The sequence below is a fragment of the Capsicum annuum genome, chromosome 6 (genome assembly GCF_002878395.1).
Source record: "Capsicum annuum cultivar UCD-10X-F1 chromosome 6, UCD10Xv1.1, whole genome shotgun sequence".
NCBI classification, from domain to species: Eukaryota; Viridiplantae; Streptophyta; class Magnoliopsida; order Solanales; family Solanaceae; genus Capsicum; species Capsicum annuum.
Genome location: NC_061116.1, coordinates 80,268,316 through 80,285,810, shown reverse-complemented (window position 1 = coordinate 80,285,810; position 17,495 = coordinate 80,268,316). Strand labels below are relative to the sequence as shown.

The window sequence follows — 17,495 nt, the reverse complement described above, 5'->3', positions numbered from 1 at the left end:
CCCCCACCCCACACACAAAAAAAAGACATTGTTTGACAATCTCAAAAATATCGGCCTCTAATTTGGTTTCCCGGAGGCAAGTGATTTAGCCTTCCAATCCGCCACCAAAACCAAACTATGGACAATCCTCCTTTTATCCCTATTGTTCAAACCCCTCACATTCCAGGTGTTAGAATATGAGTAAGAATAGAAATAACATATAGAACCTTCTTGGAAAAGGATTGTAATGTAGTGCCCTATTTGGCAAAAGATTGGAATGTAATATCTATAAATAAGGTCTCAGTGTGATCATGTGAATACAACAATTCAATAGTATTTTTCTCTTATATTTCATCACATGGTATCAGAGCCTCTATGATCTTGTTAGAGAATCAAAGAGCTTTCGTTGTTGGCAGCGGCTATAAAACCATATATGTCGCTCGTCTGGCAAATGATCATGTTAGAAAAAGATGGGCCACCATGCTTCTTCCCAATGACTATTTTTCTCATATCTGATTTGCGTAGCACCGTGCATCTTTCAAGTGACTACTTTCTCATATCTGATTTGCGTAGCACCGTGCATCTCTCCGAACTATTTCTCATATTTAATTTGAGCAGTACATTACATCTTTCCGACTAATTTCTCATATCGAATTGAATAGCACCGTACATCTTTTCGGTGACGCCTCAGATTTGATTTGCGTAGGGTCATGCCATTATCTCAACCCTACCCAAATAATTTCTAACACCAACATTGCCGGATCAGCAGCACGGAGGCGTCCCGGTGACATCCAAACTTTGGTTCTTTCGTAACTTTATATAGTTTGATTTCTTTATATTATTTTGCTCCTTGTCTTTTCCTTGGTGCCAGGCCATTAGTGTGCTCTATTTTTCTTACTGTTAGTTTTGTCCTTACCTCGATTTTGTTTTTTCTCCCTATTTGAGTTTAGTTTTGTTTCTTGATTATTTCTTCTAATTTGTGTGAGCCTTGTATTTTCTGCTGCTACTTTGTTACTACCATTGTTTAGATTTTCTTATATTTTCTTATAGTAGTGGCTGTGGGCGTTGATGGTTGGATAGGGTCATGTCCGAGGGGGTTGGGGCGGGGGGCCATTGTAGGGGCGGGGGAAGAGGAAAGGACGGGGGTGGAAGGGTGGCCAAGGTTTGGCCACAGGGGCGGTAGAGGAAGACGTGTGGATAGAGATGGTAGGCTGAGGGTTGGGTCTTGGAATATAGGGACTCTTCAGGGTAAGTCCATAGAGCTTGTGAAGATTCTTAGAAAGAGGAGGATTAATAGTGCGTGTGTTCAAGAGACCAAGTGGGTAGGGTCTAAGGCTAGGGATATGGACGGTTACAAGCTTTGGTACTTTGGGAGCGAGAGGCCTAGGAATGGAGTTGGCATCTTAGTAGATGAAGAGCTTAAAGGTCAGGTAGTAGAGGTAAAGAGGATCAGCGATAGTTTGATGACTATTAAGTTGGTCATTGGAGGGTTTACCCTGAACGTGTGTAGTGCTTATGCGCCGAAAGTGGGCTTGGATGGGGAGGAGAAGATGCGGTTTTGGGAAACTTTGGATGAGGTGGTGAGAGGTGTGCCTAGCTCGGAGAAAATTATTGTAGCAGGAGATTTCAATGGGCACATCGGTGCGTTACCGGGAGGCTTTGGTGATGTGCATAGTGGTTTTGGTTTTGGGGAAAGAAATGAAGAGGGGCTACTCTATTGGATTTTGCGAGGTCCTTTAGGCTGGTGGTGGTGAACTCGGGCTTCCCGAAGAAGGACGATCACCTGATCACCTTCCGAAGCGCGATAGCTAAGACCCAGATTAACTTTTTGTTGCTTAGAAAAGAGGATAAGGTGTTGTGTAAGGACTGTAAGGTCATCCCGAATGAGAATCTTTCAACCCAGCATAGGCTCTTGGTTATGAATTTGGGTATAAGAAAGGATAGGAAGAGAAGGGTTGAGGAGTGTAGACCTAGAATTAAGTGGGGCGGCTTAACGCCAGTGAATGCTTGGGAGATAGGGGAGAAGTTGGCGGGAATGGGGTGTGGGAGTGTAGGGGGGACGTGGATAGTATGTGGGATAGGGTGGCTAGGTGCATCAGGGAGAATGCTAGTGACGTGTTGGGTGTTTCTAGGGGCCGGGCCGGGCATCATCGTGGGGATTGGTGGTGGAATGAAGAGGTTAAGAAGAAAGTGGAGACCAAGAAAGGGGCGTATGCTAAGTTGGTTGAGAGTAAGGACGAAGAAGAGAAGCGGGTAAACAGAGAAGAGTACAAGTTAGCTAGGAAGGAGGCTAAGACGGCAGCTTTTGAGAGCTTGTATGCGGGGTTACAGGAGAAAGGAGGGGAAAAAAAAGTTGTTTAGACTCGCTAAGGCTAGGGAGAGGAAGGGTCGTGACATCGACCAGGTGAAGTGCATTAAGGGGGAGGACGGTACAGTGTTGGTGGAGGACGGCCACATTAAGAATAGATGGCAGTCGTATTTTCATAGACTCTTGAATGACGAAGGGGATAGAGCTATTGTGTTAGGGGAGCTGGAGCACTCAGAGGAGTGTCGGGATTTTAGTTATTGTAGACGTTTTAAAGTAGAGGAGGTTAGAGAGGCTGTTCGCAGGATGCGAAGGGGTGGGGCGAGGGGGCCTGATGAGATACCGATGGATTTTTGAAAGTTTTCTGGCGAGGCTGGTTTAAGGTGGTTGACTGGATTGTTTAACAAAATTTTCAAGACGGCGAAAATGCCCGAGGCTTGGAGGTGGAGTACTATGATCCCTCTTTATAAGAGCAAGGGTGACATTCAGAGTTGCAATAACTATAGGGGTATTAAGTTATTGAGTTGAAGATTTGGGAGAGAGTGGTCGAGGTGAGGCTGAGACGGATAGTGTCTATTTCGGAGAACCAGTTTGGATTTATGCCTGGCCGCTCAACGACAGAGGCAATTCACCTGGTACGAAGGCTGGTGGAACAGTATAGGGAAAGGAAGAAGGACCTGCACATGGTGATTATCGACTTGGAGAAGGCATACGACAAAGTCCCCAGGGAGGTGCTTTGGAGATGCTTGGAGGTGAGTGAAGTCCCGGTGGCATATATCAGAGCAATTAAGGACATGTATGATGGAGCTAAAACTCAGGTGAGGACGGCGGGAGGAGACTCAGAGCATTTCACTGTCTCGACAGGATTGCATCAGGGATCTACTCTTAGTCCCTTTTTGTTTGCTTTGGTGATGGATGTGTTGACGCGGCGTATTCAAGAAGAGGTGCATTGGTGTATGCTTTTTTCAGATGATGTAGTTTTGATTGATGAGACGCGGGGAGGGGGGGGGGGTGAATGAGAAATTAGAGGTGTAGAGACAAACTCTTGAGTCTAAAGGGTTCAGGTTGAGTAGGAGCATGACAGAGTATTTGGAATGCAAGTTTAATGACGTGAGGCTGGAGAATGAGGTGGTAGTGAAGTTGGAATCACAGGTGGTATGTAAGAGGGATAGTTTCAAGTATCTCAGGGCCGTGATTCAGGGTAACGGTGAGATTGACGAGGATGTCTCGCACCGTGTTGGGGCGGGATGGATGAAGTGGAAGCTCGCTTCGAGAGTGTTGTGTGATAAGAAGGTGCCGCCTAAGCTTAAAGGCAAATTCTACAGGGTGGCAGTCCGTCCGACTATGTTGTATGGAGCGGACTGTTGGCTAGTTAAGAACTCCCACATTCAAAAAATGAAGGTGGCGGAAATGCGAATGTTCGTTGGATGTGTGGGCTGACTAGGGGGGATAGAGTTCGGAATGAGACTATCAGGGAGAAGGTATGACTCCAGTGGAGAATAAGATGCGGGAAGTCTGATTGAGATGGTTCGGACATGTGATGAGGAGGGGCATGGATGCCCCGGTTCGTAGATGTGAGAGGCTAGCTTTGGATGGTTTTAGGCGGGGTAGGGGTAGGCCGAAGAAGTACTGGGGAGAGGTGATTAGGCAGGACATGGAGCAGTTACAGCTCACTAAGGACATGACCCTAGATAGGAAGATCTGGAGGACGCGAATTAGGGCAGAAGGCTAGGGTTAGTTTGGGTCGCTAGTGTAGGGAATTACTTGGTGGGGGTATTATTCTTGTTATGATACCTTGTTTCATGCTTTATTACGAATCTGTTTACTTTTCTCTGTTTTCTATTACTTATGGGTGTCGTATTTATGTTATGCCATCTTGTTTCATGCTTTACTATGTATTTGTGTAGTATTCCGTGTCTCGAGCCGGGGGTCTATCGAAAACATCCTTTCTAATTCTTTAGAAGTAGAGGTATGGACTGCGTACATCTTACCCTCCCCAGACCTTACTATGTGGGAATAAACTGGGTTTGTTGTTGTTGTTGTTGTACCCATATAATTTCTCTTTTTCAGTAGGGTCGAACCACCATTCCGACCCTACTCATATAATTTCTCTTTTCCAGTAAGAGTTGTATTGTCATTCCGACCATATCCCATATAATTCTCTTTATCAATCAGGTCGGGTCATCATTCCGACCCAACCTATAGAATTTTTTCCCAGATTGTGACTATTTTTCAGCTGTCAAATCTACTAATACAGCGCGTGAGCATGTTCCGATCAGTTTTTCGGTGACTTTCTTGTTCAAGAACTACTCATCTCTTGATTTCGAAGTGATCCATATATTTTATACCAGCTTTCGGCAATTTTCCAACGACAAATCGACTTTCCAGCAACATTTACTACTTTTCCGACTACTTTTTCGAACTGTTCCTTTGCATCTGAGGCCTTCTAAACGTCCAAAGCAGTTCATACCAGTTTTCTTGCAGATATCTTCACCTAAATCCCTCACTATCCTCGAGATAATTACATCTATAACAACTTAATACATATGTCTCGTACGCACCAGCTTGAGGGGGAGTGTTAGAATATGAGTAGGTATAGGAATAGCATATTGAATTCTACTTGAAAAGGACTGTAATAAAGTGTCTCATTTGGAAAAGGATTGGAATGTAATGTCTATAATAAAGCCATCAATATGGGCCAAGTCCGTTAGGCCAGCCTGGCCCAGCTTATAATTTGATAAGACTGGGCCACAATTTTTATATCCCGTTTGAGAACGGGGCTTTTTAGCCCATCCTGTATAAGCTCGTTGGCTCATGGGGCTTGAGCAATATGGGCTAGGTTGACCCGTGGGTCAAACAAAAAATGATTAAGAAATAGAATAAAGTACTAAGAATTAAAAAAGAGTCCAAACACAAAGTCTATTTGAACTATCATAGATATTTAAATATTAAATATGTTTATAAGACATAAATAATTAAAATACTAAATTTTTTAAGGAATCAAATGTGTTTGATGAAGATAATGTGGCGATGATGAACACGCTATAACTCATAAGTACCATGAGATTTTTTTTTTCTTTGAGGAGTTCATTTTCACTTTTAATGGACTAAATATTGACATTTCTTTGTGTTTTATTGTGATCAATTAAAACAAAAATAGGTTAATATTATTATTTAGCTAGTTATATTATTACTCATTAACAATTTTGTTTGTTTTTCAACATCTCTATTTGGTTTGAATTTTGTGTCAAAAGTTATTTAATTTCACAAATAGTTTGACTTTTTTTTTGTAAATTTGAGACTTGATTAACAAGTAGTAACCTCATGTAATATTATATTGTACATATTTATGTAATTAACAATTTAAAATTTAAATTAAGATTATAAAAATAATTTTTAAATCACAAATAAATTAAAATTTTCAAAAGTGGGTCATTTCCCTTTAAAAAAAACTTAATACTATATTTAATTAAAAAGAAGACTTGAAAAGGTCATTTAACAAAGAATCCCAGGGATCAGCTGGATGGTCTAAGGAGGACATTTCTTTGGAAAGGAATCAAGTGGACAGAAATCTCATTTGTGATATGGGCAAAGTTCTTATTGCCTAAGGAACAAGGTGGCTTGGGTGTCAGAGACTTTAGCAAGCACAACAAAAGCCTACTTGTATAGTGGTGGTGGAGATATGGCCAACGAGCATCAAACCTTTGGAAAGAAGTGGTTCATGCTACATATGGAAAATTGGATAATTGGTGTGCCAAAAAGATATAGCCCTTCATGGAGTTGGTCCATGGAAGCATATTAACAATCTGAAGGATGATTTCTTTAAAGTATCATTTAAGGTTGGAAATGGCATTGTATAGAAAATTGGGTAGACTTTGTGGAGAATCAGCTTTGTAGATTCTTTACCTTTTGGTTTATCCATTGTATGCGGCATCTCGGCCTTGTTTATGAATGATATACATTTACCTTGTCAAAAAAAAAAGGTTGGAAATGCCTCTACTATCAAGTTTTGGAAGGATAAATGGATGATAAATCGGGCCCTCTAAGACTCACCCCAGGCTGTGCCTAAAAGGCTCCTCAGCAGCTGAAAACAAGGCACGCAACATCTGGGATATTCATTTCAGGACAAACAAGATTTAGAGCTAGGGAAACTTACTTGTTAGTATAAACTACTGGAATATTTCTCAATGAATCTTCAACTTTCGTACAGCTTAAGATGGGGAAACTCAAGCAAAGGGACATATATAGTGAAAGCAGGTTACAATCACATTAATGCAGCTGATGGAATGACTGATCTTTCACCTTGGAAAATGGTTTTGGAAGACAAAACAACCCCCAAAAGTTAAATGCTTCACTTGGGCCGCCCTTCATAATGCCATTGTAACTCAAGATAATTTCAAGAAAAAAGGTTTTCAGGTGGTGAGCAGGTGCTTCATGTGTCACCACAATATAAAGACAGTAAACCACCTGCTGTTGCACTGTCCTGGGGCAGCTGACCTTTGGCTTACGTTTCTTTCAGTTTCTGGAATCAGCTGGACAACCCCCTCTCAATTCAAATGAAGCCGTTGAAAGGTGGAGTTTGTGGAAAGTGGATAAATCCATCAAGAAGATCTGGCAAATGATCCCAGCTTGTATTTTTTGGTGTTCAAGTACAGAGAGGAACAGAAGATGTTTTGATGGGACTCCTAACTTCTCTCTTAATTTCATTTGTTTGACGAATATTTTTAGTTGGAGCAACCTTTCCACCCTAAATGGTCCTATTCCCCCTTTTAGATTTTATCAGCTCCCTCTCAGTGGCTTAGCAGACTTAAGTTTTTGCTTCTCCATTTAACTCCCGGTTCATACTAAGTTTTTGCACTACCGGGAGTTCTCACCATTTGATTATGAAATCTGTTTGCATCTTCTTGATGCTTATTATTTATTAATACAAAACTCACTTCATCCAAATAGAGGACAGCACACAGTAGTCAAGCTCATCAATACAAAACTGCTGTGACAGTCGGGTTTCCATAACAAAATGAATGTGAATTGACTCTTGACAAGAGTAATTGGATAGCCACCAGTTCAGGCAAGTATGACACTATCATCAGGTAATTCATGGATAGCTCTCCTAAAAGCGAGGCAGGGTTGTATCTACTACAAACAGTGCCTGCAAACATCTATTTCCGGTCATGCACAAAATCAATAAGCTAACCTCATTCAATCGCAGATCACGACCATAACGCAACTGGATGCCAGAGTTGAAAATATGCTCCATACCATCAGCCACATATCCCGCAACAGAATCTACATCCTCTAGCTTGTTATCTCCTGACTGTATTGTGTCAGATATTGAGGACAGAATTGTCACCGGATGCAGGTTCAACATGTAAGGAGTGGACATACATGTCATATTTACACTCAAATGGGACTCAAGCTCCACAGATTTTCTTGAATATGCTAAGCATGAGAAAGCCAAATCCTCCCGGCCAAGAAGAACATATGCAGCAGCAGGCCAATCCATTGGAGGAGAGTCACGGCATTTATCCAATGCCTGAATAAAAAAGAAGATCTTGAGTGCATGGAAACATCTGGGTACAATTTTAATGTGAACTGACGCAATTAAAAGCAGAAGATTGTACATCCATCAAGGGTACAAAGACATCATTATACCCTTGCAGCCATATTTGTGTGTTCAAGTGAATAGATCAGAATATCCAAACACTTTCTTATTTTAGATAGGAAATTGGATGTAAACTTCTTTTAGCTCTTCACTTACATCTCGCAGAGGAAGAGAGACTCCAGCAGGTAACAAGTCTAACTGCTGCAGACCTACTCTTTCTCCAACCATTGACAAGACAGTAAGTTCCTCCGGAGTATTATACGATCCAGATGCAACAGCACAAGAAACACCAGACGATAACCTCTTCCCTAAAAGCTCAGCGCCGCATAACAGGCTATAGAACGATACAATTTTCCTTCCCCAGTTGACAACAGAACTTCCATCTCTGAAGATCAAAGATGGGAGATGACTAATACTAGCAGAACTGCACCCATGCTTCAAGCAGGACTCAAGCCACCTAAATAAACTAGGCGGAATTCTCTTGGAAGATGAGGTCAGAGATACTTCATGGCCTTTTGAGAGGCAAGGAAAGTCACGTATATAATGATCCAGGTAGCAATCTTCACGCAGGAAAGCTGCAATATCACATAATAGAACCACCAGAAGACCCAAATCTCTGCATTAAGTACATTAAGTGCATAATATGAGATAATGGAACCGCAGTATGCAAAGGAATTTTACAAATGCATCAAGGGAACTTTTTTTGAATCAGTCAAATCAAGAAAACTGCAGAGGTCAATGTGTTAATTCAGTAAAAAAATTGCTTATATGGAACGGAAGAGCTCATTGATATACAAATATATGTTAAACCATTAACACCAAGTCCTAAGCACAGTGCCGATTCATTGGCAACTGATATACTTTACCCACTAGAAACTCAATATCCCTACCCTGGTAGAGGGAGATGGATTATAAAGTCAATTATATGACATTAATAAGTTTCCAACTGAAACAAACTGGGTTCTGATTCAAAATTATCCAGACAACTATCAACCTTAGAGTTGCAATCCGACGAGACTGGAAGATATATGACACATTTGACCATTACAAATTCACTTTTGTCCGGAAAATTATTTCACTTTATTTGAAAACCAGTGTTTGGCAATGAAAATTCCAAATACAAATTGAAGTTGTATTTGGAATTTGGAAAACAACTAAAACCTTGTTTTCACTTTTGTACTTATCAAAAAAATACATTTAAATTCTAAATATTTATTGCAAAAAAAACTATGGGCAAACACATCTCCAACTCCAACTTTGAAAAATCCAAAAATAGTGAAGTTATTTTTGGTTTCATGGCCAAACGAGTACATAAACTCATGCACAACTTGCTACTTTGTTTTCTTTTTCTTTTTCCTTATGGATTCTCTGAGGTAAGATTAGCTATCTGCAGGCAATATAGGTAGGAATCGGGACATCAGGTAAGGTTCTTCTAAGTTCAGCAAATAGATCATATTTACAGCAAACAGCTCTCATCTATAGAGATTCCTGCAAGTTTACTTTTTAGGAATACCTGGTTATTGGATAGGAAATAACATCGGAAGTAAATGAAAAAACAAATGACTCCGCAGAAAACCCAAACAACCTATGACACGTCACACCATCTTCTGTTTTTTTCTTTTTTCCTAATTATTTGCAAGAGCAATGCCAATCACTTTCTATGGCATCTGGTCAAACCGTAGCACCAGAACAATGATGAAATTGTGAAAAAAGCATAAGCAGTTTCATAATTAAAATACTTCTACTCAGAGATAATAATTTACAAGTTTTTGGCTTAACTTCGGTGGCAGATAAGCTACAACTCTAGCCACAGTGTCCTCCATCAGCCACTCAATTCACGAACCAACATTAAAAAAAAAAAAAAATCTGATTTAGAAATACAAAGAAAGTTAAATCGGCAGAAGTGCTCAAAACTTTCTCGGTATTCAACATTCATCCTATCCAACTTAAATGATGATACAAATATCTTGACATTGGTCGCAGTTGAATTATATTTCACAGACATCAATCTGATATTATAAAGGCTCCACCAAATATTTTCAATGTTTCCATTTTATGCATCCTAATAAGGGCCCCAACTTTCAGTTAATTGTATAAAAATATATCAAAGAGGGTTTTGGTGTTATTTCTTATGGGGTGAACAGAAAGATCTACAACATGCACAGTGAGAAGGGGCATCACAGTTCACTATATATAATTACAATAGTTTGGAGAAAGAAAGGGGGCTGGAATTTAACAGTAGATGTGAACGGTCAGATATAGAAAACATTCTATACAAGGTCAAATGTGAGAAGATAAGCTGGAATTGATTCCTCTCTTTCCCTCTGCCTCTTTCAGGTAGAACAACATTGTTTTGATAAACATAGAATGTGTAGTAGGCTGTACATATGAAAAATTAACTTCCAAATTTGGTTTCCTTATACTTGAAATATGTTTTTCCCGTTCGATTCTGTCCTTTGCAGAGAGGGAGCAAACTGCCACTTAGCAATGATACTTGTTAAGAGGCATAAATAATTAGTGTTAACGACCCAGACGAAAAATGAACATAGAAGATGGTTTAGCATGACCAATGAGCTGATGAAACAGTAGATGTACAAATAGGAAAGTTACCGTTTACGGAGATTGTCTAGTTTCAAACTTTCGTATACAGTATGCAGTGTATCTAGGGTCTCCGCCACTAATTCAGTATATAATGAATTTCCAGCAGTCTCTGATGTACCCATGGATGATACAGGTGAATACAATCCCTGACGATCAATTGAAATTTCTGAAAATCCAGTTATTGGATAACTTTTGTTGTATTGCTTATGATATCTGCTGTTAATAAGAAATTCCCATGAAGAGCATGAAACAGAATCTGAAAGTTTTTCAGAAGTATGATCAGACTCTTTGAATATTCGTGTTATTACACTTTGAAAGGTTTCCCACTCAGAATCAGCAGTCATATCAGTCCCATTTAGATATGTTTGATCTCCATTGAGCCAAAGGAGAACAAGAAAGTGATTATACAACATAGAGTTGAGCCCCTCAGCCATTGCAGTGATACAATCATTTGCCAAGGATGATGATGGATTGCGTCGCCAAGTGCATCGGTAAATCTGAAGTACCAAAAGAAAGAAGGGAATCATAATTCCATCCAGGTCAGAAACTCAACAGACCTATATCAGACTACATATGGTTAAAGAAACAGATTGAGGATAACAAGTTTAAGCAGTCTGTCTCCACCCCACCCCAAACCCCCCTCCCAATCTGGAACATCAATTACAACCTAGCACAATTACTACTGTATTTTGCACCTTTTCCTCAACATTTTCTTCTGATGTGAGATTTTGAGTTAGTGATAACAGTTAATCTTCACAAACATCTCTGTCTTATGATCATCAAGACCAACAGTCAATTACAGTATCTTTGGAGGACATTTAACACTGGACAACAATTTGCTTTTACAGGGGTTTATGGTCCATGTAATAGAAAGCTGAGGAGAACTCTATGGAAGGAACTTGCTTCTATTAATGGTATTATTTCACAACCATGGGCTGTTGGAGGAGATTTCAACGTGATAGGTTTGTGGCGGAAAAACCTGGAGTGGCCAGAAACACCAAATCAATTAGAGAACTCTCAAATACTATTAATGAGCTTGAATTAATAGATTTTCCTCTTCATGGTGGTGATTTTACGTGCTTCAAGACTGGACAGGTTTCTTATTTCAGGGAGGTGGGATGAGCATTTCAAATGCATCAAACAGAGAGTTCTTCCCAGAACCACCTCAGATCACTGTCCAATTATTTTAGAATGTGGTGCAACAACAGCAACAACATACCCAGTTTATTCCCACATAGTGGGGTCTGAGGAGGGTAGAGTGTACGCAGACCATACCACTACCTCAGGTGAAGTAGAGAGCCTGTTTCCGATAGACCCCCAGTTTATATTTTAGAATGTGGTGATTGGGGAAAAAGAAAATGATACTTCAAGTTTGAGAACATGTGATTTGAACATAAAGAACTCATTGATTTGATCAAAAACTGGTGTGATTCGGATGCAGTTGTAGCAGAACCTGATGTGATCCTTGCAAGAAAATTGGTTTTGCTTAAAGAAGACCTGAAAAAGTGGAACAGGGAGGTGTATGGAAAGTTGGAAGAAAGAAAAAATAAAGCTTAAGTTACACTGGAGCAGTGAGACCATAATAGACGGAATATTTCCCTTGAACACCAAGCAGAATTTGACGCAGAAAGGGTATCAATCAAGGAAAAGATGGAAGAGGTGGCCAAGGCGGAAGAAATCTCTTGGAGACAGAAGTCTTGATGCTTGTGGATAAAACATGGAGATAAAAATACTAAATTCTTTCATAAGCAGGCCAATGCTCACAAAAGATTTAATAGCATTGATAAATTAGTTATTGGAGAAGAGCTAGTGCAGGATGAGCAGAACATTAAAGTCCATATCTTGGACTTCCATAAAAATCTGTTCAGTGAAACAGAATCTTGGAGACCCAACTGGGAGGATGATAGTGTTAAGAGGTTGTCGTATAAAGAAAAGGAATGGATAGAAAGGCCTTTCACGATGGAGGAACTGGAAGAGGTTATAAAAACTTTCAAAGGAAAAAAGGCTCCTGGACCTGATGGATTTAACCTGTTTTTCTTTCAAAAATGTTGGAGTATTGTTAAAATGGATATTTGGAGAGCAGTGAATGCTTTTTACAAGAAGGGATATTTTGTCAAGAGCTTGAATTCTATATTCATTACTCTAATCCCTAAAAAGAAAGGAGCGGTAGAGGTCAAAGATTTCAGACCTATTAGCCTTTTGGAGAGTGTATACAAAATGATATGAAAGCTTCTGGCAGAAAGACTTAAGAAAGTTATCAATAACTTGATCTCTCCCAATCAAAATGCTTTTATCGAAGGAAGGAAAATTATTAATGCTACAACGATAGCTAATGAACGTCTTGATAATCTGATAAGGAGGAAGAAAATAGAGGTGGCGTGTAAGTTGGATTTAGAACAGGCATACAATCATGTCAATTGGTAGTGCCTATTGAATCTTCTGAGGCAGATAAACTTGGGTGAGAAATGGACAGAATGGATCAGATTTTGCATCTCAGCGGTGAGATTTTCCATCTTAATCAATGGTAACCCTCAAGGTTATTTCGGCTCTTACAGAGGCCTGAAACAAGGGGGTCCCTTGTCTCCTTGTCTATTTGTTCTAGTAATGGAAATTCTCAGTACAATGTTAAGGAAAGCAGAATGCTTGGGTTGGTTAAAAGGTCTAAAGACAGGTAGAAATGATCAGGAAGGCAAGATGCTTAATCATATTCTTTATGCAGATGATTCTCTTCTATTTTGTGAGGCTGATAGAGATCAAATTTCGTATAGGGGTTCTGTCATGTTTTGAGGCAGTCACTGGCTTGAAAATTAATCTGGCTAAGAGCAACATCTTTAATATTAATGCTGATAATTGTGTTGAAAAGCTGGCAGACATTTTAGGGTGTAAAGGTGATAAATTTCCCACTACTTATTTGGGGCTTCCATTAGGGGTGAAGAGAAAGGACAAAAGCATCTGGGAAGGAGTTATTGATCATTGTAATAAGAAGCTGACTCCTTGGAAAAAACAACATTTGTCATTGGGGAAGGCTTACCTTGATTAATAGTTTCCTGGATGGAATGCCTATATATATGATGTCTCTATTTAAAATGTCAGTAGAAGTTAAAAAGAAGTTGGACACCATTAATAGACAATTCTCATGGAATGGAAATGCACATACGAGGAAAATTCATTTGGTGAAGTGGCAGGTGGTCATTGGAGATAAGAAATCTGGGGGTTTCGGTATGAGGAATCTGAAAATGCACAATAGAAGCCTACTTTTTAAATGGCAATGGAGTAATAGTCGAAGAAGTGTTGGTAAAAAATGTTAGATGCAATAAATGGTGAAAACGAGGGATGGAAACAAAATCCTTCACAATTGAAAGTTTGTGAAGGAATGTAGAGAAAAATAAGTGAAGAATGGGATGAGTTCTTGCAATATGCAAGGCTGGAGGTTGGCAATGGTGCCAGAATTAAATTCTGGACTGATACTTGGTGTGGAGACGAAAGTTTTAAAAGCAGATTTTCATATTTGTTTAGATGTGCTTTGAACAAAGAGGGTCCCGTTATAAATTTCTATCCAGTTTCAGGCTGGCATATTACTTTCAGGAGAAACTTGAATGATTGAGAAGTAGCGAGTTTCTGCGAACTAATGCAACAATTGAACACATGCTTAATAGATAGGGACAAAGAAGACACGTTAGTTTGGGTCAATAACAGGGATAAATTATCTTCAGTCAAAAGTTGTTATAAAATGTTGTTAAAACAGAATAATCAAGGGATTCCAAACTGGTGGTGGAAAATGATCTGGAGAACTAAGGCACCCTTAAAAGCAACCTGCTTTGGTTGGTTAGCAGCCAGGGATGCTTGTTTAACCAAAAATAATCTGCAAAGGAGATGATATTCCATGTGTAACAGATATTTTCTTTGTAACAGGGAGCTGGAAATGGTTGAGCATTTGTTTCTTCATTGTAGATTCTCAAGACAATGCTGGGAATTGTTTTTGATCATGATGGGTGTGCCCCTCGTTATACCACAGAAGATCAGCAGTCTGTTGGAAGTTTGGTAAGCTCAAAGGGTAAAAGAGAAGTATGAAACAAATATGGAAGACTATTCCCATTTGTATATTTTAAACTGTGTGGCTGGAAAGGAACAAGACATGCTTTGAGGGGAAAAGACCACAGATTGCTAGCGTAATGTATCAAAACCCTGTTTTTTTGGTGTTATTGCAGTACTGTAGATAAGATGGACCAATATTTGGATTTTCTGAAATTTTTAGGGGGTAATATGTAGTATGTATGTGGAGATGTTGTAGCTTTGTCTTGTACTTGGCCTTGTACCATCTTGGTACCTTCTAAATAAAAAGTTTTACCCATCAAAAAAAAAAAAAACATTTGTTTCTTATGGCCTTACTTTTACACTTTCCCCTGTGAGGGCTTTAAAAGCACTAGAGCATTAACGGTAGATTTATATCCCTACTAATGTGGGACACTTAATTTACTGTATACCTTACTGCCCAGTGCACTAAAGTTCCCGCTACGCGCAGGGTCCGGAGAAGGGCCCCACCACAAGGGTGTATTGTACGCAGTCTTACCTTGCATTTCTGCCAGATGCTGTTTCCGAGGCTTGAACCTATGACCTCCTGATCACAGGCAGCAACTTTACGAGTTACTTCAAGACTCCCCTTCAACAATCTAACAAACAATATAACTAAAATCTGGATGAAACTTCACAATGGGCAGAAGGTGTCAGAAGCTGAAATCGGGCAAAGAATCTTGTTTCTCTGTTTCATATGGGTAGGGTGGGAATGATGGCATGACCCCACATAAATTAGATCTGAGGAGTCACCGGAAAGACGTGCGAAACGACGTAAATTAGATCTGAGGAGTCACCAGAAAGATGCACGATGCTATGCAACTCATATACGAGAAAGTAGTCTGGAAAGATGCACGGTGCTACGTAAATCATCAGATATGAGAAAATAGTCACCAAAAAAAAGCACGGTGCTAAGAAAAATAGATATGAAAAAGTAGTCACCGGACTGATGCATGGTGCTACGCAAGGATATGAGAAAATAGTCACTAGAAAGATACACAATGAGTCAGTGACCCAACTTTTGGTAACATAATCATTGGCCAGACGGGCGGCATATATGGATTATAGCCGCCCGCCAGCAGCGGAAACTCTTTGATTCTTTACCAAGATCGTGGAAGCTCTGATACCATGTGAAAAAAACATAAGAGAAGAATATTATTGAATTGTTGTTACTACATTATTACATTGAGGTCCCATTTATAGACACTACATTCCAATCCTTTTTCCAATAGGACTACATTATAATCCCTTTCCAAGTAGGATTCTGTATGTTATTCCTATTCCTACTCATATTGTAACACACCTTATCATGTTAGATGGAAGCAGAGGAAGACGGATGAGACCTCCTTTCAGATTTGAAAACATGTGACTAAGCATGCCGAACTTTGCGGATAGAGTGGCGGGTCGTTGGAGGAGTTACTCAGTGGAGGGGATTCCGTGTTATAGGCTAGCAAAAAAGTTGAAATTGCTTAAAAAAGACATAAGGGTGTGGAATAAAGAGGTGTTTGGGAGGGTAGAAGTGAAAATGAGGGAGATGACAAATGAATTAAGAGAGATAGAGAAGGTAGAAGCTGGGCGTGAGTTAGAGGAAAGGAAGAGGGAAACGAATGAGAGGTTGAAAAAGGAACTAGCTAAGTTAGCCTTGGCTCAAGAAGTTAGCGGAGGCAAAATCGAGGGCATTGTGGTTGGAGGAAGGGGACTTGAATACTAAATTTTTTCTTAGGGTAGCAATTGTTAATAGGAGAAGAAACTTCATTGAGCCGATGGAGTTAAATGGGGTGGCACATATGGGGAGGAGGATGCAGAGGGAGCAATTGTAGAGTTTTACAAACGGTTGTTTAAAGAGGAAGCGATTTGGTGGCCTAAACTGGTGGATTTAGAGTTTAATCACACTGGTGGGGAGGAGTGTGTGTGGTTAGAAAGGGAAATTTAGGAAGAGGAAGCAAAAAAGGCAGTAGAATGTTGCGCAGGTCACAAAGCTCCGGGGCCTGATGGTTTCTATTTGGCTTTTTTCCAGCATCACTGGAGTAAGGTCAAAAATAAGGTGATGGACACTATTGTTGAGTTTCAGGAAAGATGTGATTTTGAAAAAAGTTTGAATGTTTCGTTCATCGTCATCATCCCTAAGCAGGACGGAGCCTCAAGCATGAAAGACTATAGGCCTATTAATCTATGCTATAGTGGGAAGCATCTATAAGATCATCTCTAAAGTGTTTTCCATGAGGCTTAAGAAGGTGCCAAACGAGACTATATCTATTTCACGGAATGCTTTTGTGGAGGGTAGACAGATTTAGGATGCATTTTTGGTGGCGAATGAAGCGGTGGATTCAAGTAGAAAGCAAAGTGTACCAAGTGTATTGTGCAAGCTAGATATGAATTGGAGTTTCCTAGACGCGATTATGCTACACAAAAGGGATTTGGGAGAAATGGAGAAATGGATTTATTGCATCTCTTTAGTTAGATATTCTGTTTTGGTGAATGGCAATCCTTGCGGATGTTATTATGCTACAAATAGGATTGAGGAGAAATGGAGAAAATGGATTTATTGCATCTCTTTAGTGAGATATTCAGTATTTGTGAATGGCAATCCTTGCGGTTCTTATGGTGCTCGAGGGGTTTGAGACAAGGGGACTCTCTATCTCCAATGTTGTTCATCCTAGTAATGGAACTATTGAGCGGGATGATGCGTAAAGCGATCATGGGAGGTTTCAAAAAGGGTTTCAGTGTTGTGGTTGAGGTGTTGGAACAATTTTAGTTTCTCACTTATTTATTGTTTACAGATGATACTTTGGTCTTTTGCGATGCAGATAGGACCCAACTGGATTATTTAGGCCAAGTCCTCACTTGGTTTCAGGTAGCGTCAAGCCTTAAAATTAATATGAGGAAGTGCGGGATCATTCTAGTAGGAGAGGTGGGTGACACTGACTCTCTGGCTCA

General features: G+C 39.9%; 1 protein-coding gene across 3 annotated transcripts in view; it reads right to left on the bottom strand.

Moving 5' to 3' along the window:
• The window catches only part of LOC107873278 (anaphase-promoting complex subunit 1), a 123,931-nt gene that overhangs the window by 88,681 nt on the left and 17,755 nt on the right, over positions 1 to 17,495 (bottom strand). For all 3 annotated transcript variants that reach the window (XM_016720054.2, XM_047414778.1, XM_016720057.2), the window contains 3 exons: positions 10,497 to 10,984; positions 8,043 to 8,502; positions 7,479 to 7,817 (listed from right to left, as the gene is read on the bottom strand). In XM_016720054.2, the coding sequence (XP_016575540.1) occupies positions 7,479 to 7,817; positions 8,043 to 8,502; positions 10,497 to 10,984 (1,287 nt within the window). The remainder of the gene's footprint in view (positions 1 to 7,478; positions 7,818 to 8,042; positions 8,503 to 10,496; positions 10,985 to 17,495) is intronic.